This window comes from Amblyomma mixtum, chromosome 2 (genome assembly GCF_055824585.1).
Source record: "Amblyomma mixtum isolate Tamu chromosome 2, ASM5582458v1, whole genome shotgun sequence".
NCBI lineage: Eukaryota > Metazoa > Arthropoda > Arachnida > Ixodida > Ixodidae > Amblyomma > Amblyomma mixtum.
Genome location: NC_143013.1, coordinates 201065661 through 201074274, shown reverse-complemented (window position 1 = coordinate 201074274; position 8614 = coordinate 201065661). Strand labels below are relative to the sequence as shown.

Below are 8614 nucleotides of genomic sequence, written 5' to 3'. Positions count from 1 at the left end.
CAAGCATGTGGTTTCTCAGCCGTCGCTTTGTAGCGGGAGCTGCCGCTAAGGGTCTATCAATTATGAGCTACTTCTCCGCCTAAAGTAAGAACGGGTGGGAAAGGCAACCCAAAAAAGGCAACCCAACATCGCTTGTGCGCGCTGTTCCGGCTGGTGTTCTTTTTGTGCGTGTAATAGCAGGCCGTGGACGCTTTTCACGGCTTGGACTTCAGCACTCAGCTGGACAAGCAAATAACTTAAGCATTAAAATCAGGTTGCCATGTAATCCTAAAAACCACGGCCCAGTTCCTGCGCAAACGAGAACCGATTTTTTGATATCCACGACATAGGATTTATTTCACGGCAGCAAAGAAGCTTACAAGTAGGGCAGCAAAGAAGGTGGTGCACTTACGATATCATAATCATCTTTTTTATTAGGAGGGACTTGAGCGTTTACCGCTGCTTTCGTGCTTTTTCACGTTCAAATCGTGGACTTTTATTGTAGCACAAAGTATCGTAAACAGCTCTGCATTGCGTATTGAGATCCTATTCGGGGGAATTCAGTCTGCAGGGTATCCCTGAGCCTATGTGCGGCATACACAGGGTTTCGCCTAAGACTTTAAAGAATTTTTAAAAATAGGCTTTTTAAGCAAGTGCGCTTTTTTTGCATAGCGCTGTCAGCGGTGTAGTAGATCAGAATACCGCTAAGCTGTGCTATCTAGCAGGCTTGTTTACTACTATTAAATAGTTCACATTTTATTATTTCTGTTAGGCTCCCTCATTATTGATAGGCGTGTAGCCCACCGTAAGTAGTATGCATATATATTTTTTTACAATTTTGAAAATGCAGCTACACTCGACACTGTCGCCCAACAAATTTTGGCCATTTCGACGAGTTACCTGCACTGGAGAGGTAACTTTGCCTGGAAGCTTCTCGAAAGTGCATGTATTTTGGCGCGATGTAGCCAGAATTTGTTGTGCCACAGGGCCGACGGTAACCGCGTTCTCGAAATTCTAAAAACTTACAAGGTTATTACCCACCGCGGTGGCTCAGCGGTTAAGGCACCCGCCTACCGCGCCGGAGTATCCGTGTTCGAACCCGACCGCAGCGGCCGCGTTTCGACGGAGGCGAAACGCAAGAGGCGCCCGTGTGCTGTGCGATGTCGGTGCAAGTTGACGATCACCAGGTTGTCAAAATTATTCCGGAGACCTCCATTACGGCACCTCTTTCTCTCTTTCTTTCACTCCCACCTTGCCCCCTTCCCTACGGCGCTCTTCAGGTGTCCACCAAGATATGTGAGGCAGATAATGCGCCATTTCCGTTTCTCAAAAGCCAATTTACCAATTTAATAGTACTTGCGGTGGGCGGCGCACCTTTCAATAAATAAGGAGCCTAGTACGAAAAGTTAGGAAGTTAACTATTTCATAGTAGCTAACCAGGCTGCTAATTAGCACGTGTTAGCTGCATTCTCATTTACTACAGCACTGACAATGCTATGCAGAAACGTGTCTTCCAGGGTAAAATATTGTAGAGAATGTCGCAGTTGGAAGCATGGTTAAATATTTACTTCTGTAGTTGCACAGATATATGGCTGGTAATGAGTTTCTACAGTGGGCCTTTTCATAATCAAAACTTGAAAAAGTGCAAACACCCGTCGCTGTTACTACCACTGTACAAAAATCTACACATGTCGCGCTGATAAATGGGTGACACTGATGTTAGATTTGTTGTGATTACTTTGAACCCATGTACTATTTCTTGGATTCGTATCGCAATGCAAACAGCGGTGGAGAGCGGAATACTTGATAACTGAGAAGACAAGGAAACTCTAGCTGTTCGTTTTGCATCGTGTTGCCACCGTTGTACTGTTGGAGGCATAAACTGCATGCTACTGATGGTGTTTTATTTCTTTCTGTGCCATCGCCGCGGCTTTGTTTCTGACAACTGTGGTTTCGATTTTACTTAACATTATCCTTTCTGAAGCAGCCGACAGCGAGCTGCTAGGGTTTCCGAACCTGTAGCAACAGAATTTTTGCGAAAACTGTCCAATCACATTCGGTACAGCTGATGAAACGTCGTTTGCTTTTCGTGGGGGTTAATCACACTGCATTCCCTCAGCTGCGTTTTCCGCATGCGTCATGAATAGCTCAAAGCGCCCCACAGGCTATGGTCGAAATCACCACGAGCTGTCGTACAGGCTTCTTGTGGGGGTGTTATAAGAATAAACAGAAATTTCTCTTTTGTCCCAGAATAAATTCATTTAATTAATCTTCACCTTGTTGTTCACCAGAGTTCGTTGCTGTGAATGAGTTTCGGCGCTTTCTCAGTAGCTAATGATAATTATTTTACGCCCGCTGGTTTTCTTCGGTCTATGCTCGCATTGAAACAGTAGAATCCCCTGGCTGGCCAAGGTTTGGGGTCTTAGCACCTCATAGAGAAAAGTGCTTGCGCTATAATGCACCTTTCTTGGTGGATGATGTTTAACACACGCTGGTTTGGCATTTTAAAAAATTTTCTGCCATTGCGTACCATAATAGGAATGCGGGCGGTTCAATAACAGGGGATAGGTGTAGAAACGTGACTCTCTTTCTTCCTTCAGAGAAAACATCTTATTTCTGTTCCCCCTAAAGCTTGAAACAAGTGATGATTGGATTTACGTAAAGCGAGGCTTGCTGGGCCATGCACACACATTGTGCTGCTCTTAAAGTAACCTTGTCGTCATTTCAGGTGTACGGCTGTCCTCGTGGGCTTGTTGGTCGCCCTTTGTGTTTTTATGGTGGCCGTAGCCGTCATGCACCACACTCTGGATGTCCCTACACATGGACACCTCCAGTCTCCAGACTGCCTTGTGGTCCGTACTTCGAGTGGAAGAGTTCGAGGCACCCTCGTTGAGTTCAGCATCAACGGGACGCAATACAGCACCGTCGCATTCTACGGCATCCCTTTTGCGAGACCACCCGCAGGCTCCAGGCGCTTTATGAGGCCCACGACCGCGAGACCATGGAAACCCGTTTTCAACGCCACTGAAAAGAAGCCGCCATGCAAGCAAATGCACACACACTACCCAAAGAACTACGTCATCAACGCCTCAAACACCACCGAAGACTGTCTCCACATCAATATCTGGGTGCCTGGCCGCTGCGTCGACCCCACGAAGATGCGCGGCGCCATGTTCTGGCTGTACGGAGGCTCGTTTTCGCACGGCGGTAACAGCTACGACTTCTACGACGGCCGCTTTGTGTCCGCCCTGGGAGACATCATTGTCGCGGCTCCAAACTACCGCGTCTCGCTGTTCGGCTTCCTCAACTCGGGCACCGGCCACGTGGAGGGTAACATGGGCCTGCACGACCAGGTGCTGGCACTGCGATGGGTGCGAGAGAACATAGGCCGCTTTGGCGGAGACCGCGACAACGTCCTGCTGGCAGGCAACAGCGCCGGCTCCATATCGCTCTCGCTGCTCATGGCGAGCCCGCTGGGGTCGCCTCACACCTTCCGCAGGCTGTACCTCATGAGCGGCTCCATGTACACGCCAATGCCGGACAATGAGGGCGACCGGGCTCGGCGAACGTTCGACGCCATAGCCGACGGTGTGGACTGTCGCACAGAGAACGCGACCATGAGGGCCGTAGTGCGGTGCCTTCAGGAGCGGGACGGGTCGGCACTTCTGGGAGCCTCGAGGAATTTTTCTTTGAACCTCATGCCCAGTCGCGAGGGGCCGTTGCTTCCAGCCGGTGCTCTGAGACTTGATGACCGCGACTTCCGCCATTTGGAAGTAATCTTCACTACAACCCTGAACGAGGGGATGGCATTCTTTGAAATGATGTTTCCCCAGTTCCAGGGCAAGAAGCAGACCGACGCCAAGGAGACAGTAAATGAGGCGTTAAGGGGAAGGTTGGGAAACTTCAGTGATGAGATGGTCGACTTTATGCTGGGCATTCTGAGGAACGCGCTCTATGACATCGACGATCCGGATTATGCAGGCTGGGTGAACCTAATCGGCGACGTGTTCATCCGCTGTCCCACAGAACGCCTGGCGTCCCATCTTTCCAAACGAGGAGCGCAAGTTTATTACCAAGTGTACGAGCCTAAACTCTCCTTCACAACCTTCGGCGGAGACAAAGCTACCCATGGCGAGGACGTGCTAATAATGTTTGGCGCCCCTTATCTCTACCCCTTCCTCGCCACGGATGACGAACGAGCGACGTCTCACCGCATGATTGAGACCCTTGTCAATTTCACTACGACCGGGTAAGTGATAGCTCTCTCCTCCTACTTTTTTCAAAACTATGGATTAGTAGTACTACTTGACCGTATCGGCAGGTAACGTCTTTGCCAAAAGTAACCGGGCAGCGATGGTTTCTTTCTTAGCCGCGCTGCGGAGCACATATGGCCGCCCTGAAGCTCTGAATCTGTGTGGAGAGGTGAGCCCTTGTCCTCATGTTCTGACACACTACGGTCTTGTGGACTGCCGCAAAGGCTCCGTTATACGGTTGAGAAGCAAAAACCTGTTGCTCGGTTACTTTAGGCAAATGGGGTACGTTATTGAGACAGAACGTGTTTCACCTTTCTGTATACGCCTGTCCAGTTTATGCATCGTACGTGTCTAGTTCCCGCGTCAGCCTCCCGCGTCCCTTCCACTGCGTTATCAGCGCACAGCTCGACACACTGCAGTAAAGGACCGCTTGAGCCAACTTCAGGGGACCATAACGAAATCATTGCTCAAATGAAAGATCACTGACCTGAAATTAGCGCGTAGCCCCTTTGTTTGATGAACGGAAGTTGAAACATATCAAGCATTCAGAAGGTCGCTAGAGGCCTTACTTTTTTTTTTACATCTATGGAATCTCCACGCATATTTTCTCTGCTTAGCACTTTCGTTAATATGCACTAATTACCTGCTGAGCGTCAGCATCTAAACATTCGCATTCAGAAAATGAATCACTGCCACACTGAAATGAAGCTCATTTGTGCCTGTTCAGAAATCGCAATTGATAAATGACTGCAGGTATGACTACGTCTGAGACAAGTACTCTAGCCCATACGTACGGCTACTTGTCAGGATAGAAGCCAATTGCGTAGCGACACCAGCCTAATGCGCATGCGGCCTCCAAAAGTTTTGTAAAGGCTAGTGTGACGCGGCGCAGGTGCGCCAGCTTGGTTTTGAGGACCAAAATTGCTTAGATTATGACAGGCATGGATTAATTTTCAATTGTTAGAAGCAGCGCGCGGTGTGGGGACTGCGCCACGAGCACGTCACCTGGGGCTCTCCAAAAAGCGCTTTACTGCGGTTTTCCTCGAGACATTCGCTTCAGGGAGGAAACGCAGTCATTCCGATCCAAGTTTCGGCCGTGTTCTCCAAAACAAAAAGTGAAATTTCATGTGTGATGAAGCGTTTATTTTCACGACAATGACATTTCCGTACCAAAATCACTGCGTAGCTCGTCGCCCATGGCAGCCATGTTTGCGACGGCAGGCAGAGGCGGCCAAACCGGAAGAGCGGGCTTTCTGCGCTGCTATTGGCTCGCTTCTGCCGCCGCTTCCGGTCTCACCGGACGCCGCGCGTCAATATCTGGCGGGTCCAGATCGGCGGCGGCGGGCTTTTTTCTCGAAGCCGGGCGTCGAGTACGCGCCGTCGGGCAAAAAGCGCCGACTTGACGCGGTAAAAACGCTCCATGTATTCCGGCCGTAATAGTTAAAAAGATAACCAGCCTGCTAGTTAGCACTTCTAGGATGTATTCTGATGTACTACACCACTTAAAATGCTATGCCGTGAAAAGCACTGTTCTACCCTAAAAATCCTATTTTTAAAAATTGTGAGTAAATTTCCCAGGTTCTTTCGTCTTCCTCGCACCAGGGGTGCCCCGCCAGAGACGGTTGGTTTCAACTTGAAGCCTGAAGCTTGATCTTCGCACCAGGGGTGCCCTGTCAGTGACGGTCTCTCGATGAGTCGAGACGCAGGGATAAAGGGGAATAACTGAGGTTTATGTACAAATATTTACAGAATATACAAGTTAGATACAACGGCAAAAAGACAAACAACCAAAAGGCGGAACTGGCTAATACTAGGGAAGGCCCCTACTCGGCGTTGCCGAAGATGCGTAGCATCTCACCTTAGCGCAGAACCCCGCTTCCGGCTCCGGGGCCCGGTTTTAAAGACCTAAAGGCCCGGCCCACATTTGGTGGCTTCCAATCATGTTACGATGTTCACATGATTGCTTTATCGAGAGCCTGGCCAGCCCTCCAGCTTCCGTAGGGCAAAACGCCCTTTCCACAAACACAAACGCACGGTCGTGCCAGTACGTGCAGAGAACATTCCCTCCACCACAAAATAAAAATAAAACAAACACAAATACACATCCGTGCCAGCACGTGTGCGAATCGGTACCGCGGGTGGGGGGACACCCGTATACTTGCCGGCGCGTTCGCGAGCGGCCGCGTTCCAAGAAAGGAGACGCTTCGCTTTGAGCACCCCCAGCCGCGTTCCGATGACCCCGCGTACACTAACGATCCCTTACATTGTGTAAAGTCTTGGGTGAAACACTCTTTATCTACGAATCCTCCACTGCGGAATACGCGATGTGAGCCAGGAGTGTACGGACGCAAAGAGGAAAAAAACGCGTCTTCGCTTTCTTTTTTCATATTAGATGCTGGTTACCATCCGGCGGTAAGACCAGCCCATTCTATTTACCCTTTTGGTGATATGGATACTAGCAGGCGCTCACTTCAAGAACTGTCGCGTGGCGCTGGGAAAAAAATTACTATTACAACCAGATTTCACCTTCCAGTTCCTTCAAGCAGTATGAACGTGAGAAATGTGTGACGCTTTATCTCGGAACTCGATAGTTGCTGCCGTGCCTCTCTCCTTTACCTACGATGAAAAGCAATAACATATTTTCTATATTTTTATAACATTTTTTTTATTTCATGTGGTTACTTCAAGTGGTTCTCAAGTCAGTGACGAAAATCGTCACTTACAAAACAATGAATCGCTAAAAAGCCACTTGCAGACATCAACCAATGTAAAAAATAAATTAAAGGAGTAAGTCTTCCTGCAGCGATAAACTAGTATGTAATTCACGCTTAGATGTGCTTTGATGCCAAAATTTGACATATTTAATGATGGGTAAACATAATTTCGCGGTAAATTGGTTAGAGCTAAACAGCTGGCGGCGGCAACTGGCAGGCTGAGATAAGGCAACCAGATGCCCCGAGTTCTGCAATACTGCAATAGAAAGATTATATTTACCTTCTTGCACGCGTAGCGCCGCCGCCAGACGCTGTAAGATAAGAGAAACGGCTCTAGCATAGTTTTAATCACTGCTAGTGTGCTATATATTGTAACAAGCTCTTACTTTACCACCTGATTCTCCAGAATATGAACGCGTAGTGTGTTCTTGCCACAGGCAGTAGTATCTGATTTCATTTCAGTTTTTATACGCGCCCAAAAACACCGTGAAAGCTTAACACTGGTCTACGATATTGACAGGGCAGCAGGAGTATGCACTGTATATAAGTAAATAAAGAAGAGCAGTGTTATTGAGACGGACTCATCCGCCGAGGTCGAAGACCTTCACTTCCTTTTGTGCGCATTGCCTTCCGCAGGTCTGTGCCAATCTTGATGGATGGCAGCGCGTGGCCGCGGTTTTACAACGGATCGAGCCACGATGTTGTCCTGCTCACACACGAAGGCTACAATTATAGCAGCCCAAGCCGCGACTGCTCCGTCGCCGACCTCGTCGGCAGCGGTCTTAGCACGAGCCTCGCGAGAGGTCTCGTCGAACCGAAGAACGCTCGGCTCTTGACAGACAGCCTGATGCGTCTTTATCTGGAACACCACCTGGCCTAGGAGCCTTTCACGGCGTTATCTGTAAAGATAAGCTAACCTCGTCTACTGCGTTCTCTCATCTGTTCTGCAATGTGTAGCTGTTGCACTAACAAGAAAAGTAGCTACTCGGAAAGGGTCGCTTACACATACAAGAAAGAAGCGGAGCGACGGTAAGGCGGAGCTATAATTAAGCGTTAAGTGCCCGGATGCAACCAGGACGCGAGAACAGGCGGTGACGCTAGCCGTTTGCTGCCTCGCTCTGGGGAAAGGGATGACGCGATGTAATGATGAGGGAGTAAAGCGACCTAAGATGAAAATCATGTTAGTAATGACTAGCGTGCAGCACGTAGCCAAACGCGCAGGCCTGATGCTTCCAAGAAACAGAACAGTGCATGAGCAGTGCATGATCGCTGCCGACGATCTCTGCAACCACCGTCTGAGAATTCATCTCCTCTGTGGGCGAGGGCCAAGACTATCCAGTGAATGGCTTAGCGATTATCTTTCGCCACAACATGTAGGGCATGCTTAGAGAAAGTCGTCGCGTCGCACTACAGCATGCGCTTTTAGGGCTAACAGCCATACTGGTGAAAGGGAACATTGGTTCGTGAAGGCAATGCTGAGCCACAGGCCACGCAGCATAGTGATTCACATCGAGCTGAGAAAGGTGGATGTAAGAGCTGTAGGTCAGGGACCAGCAAACAAAGGCGCGCATTTTGCAAAACAAGTTTTCACTCTTTAAGGCAAGCGTGAGATACAGAGCAATTATGGAAGCCTACCCATAGCGTCTATTTTCGAAATCGCGATCAACA

General features: G+C 49.1%; 1 protein-coding gene across 1 annotated transcript; it reads left to right on the top strand.

Moving 5' to 3' along the window:
- Positions 1-2771: 2771 nt before the first annotated feature.
- On the top strand, positions 2772-7826 carry LOC149362226 (acetylcholinesterase-1-like). The gene is made up of 2 exons (XM_089569667.1): positions 2772-4228; positions 7583-7826. The coding sequence occupies exons 1-2, from the start codon at positions 2772-2774 to the stop codon at positions 7824-7826; spliced, it is 1701 nt and encodes a 566-aa protein (XP_089425793.1).
- The last annotated feature ends 788 nt before the right edge of the window (positions 7827-8614 follow it).

What these genes read in the sequence shown, in the direction of transcription:
- LOC149362226 (XM_089569667.1), top strand. Translation starts at nt 2,772, where the DNA reads ATGCACCACACTCTGGATGTCCCTACACATGGACACCTCCAGTCTCCA. An exon ending in GTCAATTTCACTACGACCGG is followed by an intron (nt 4,229 to 7,582) that starts GTAAGTGATAGC and finishes TGCCTTCCGCAG; the next exon opens with GTCTGTGCCAATCTTGATGG.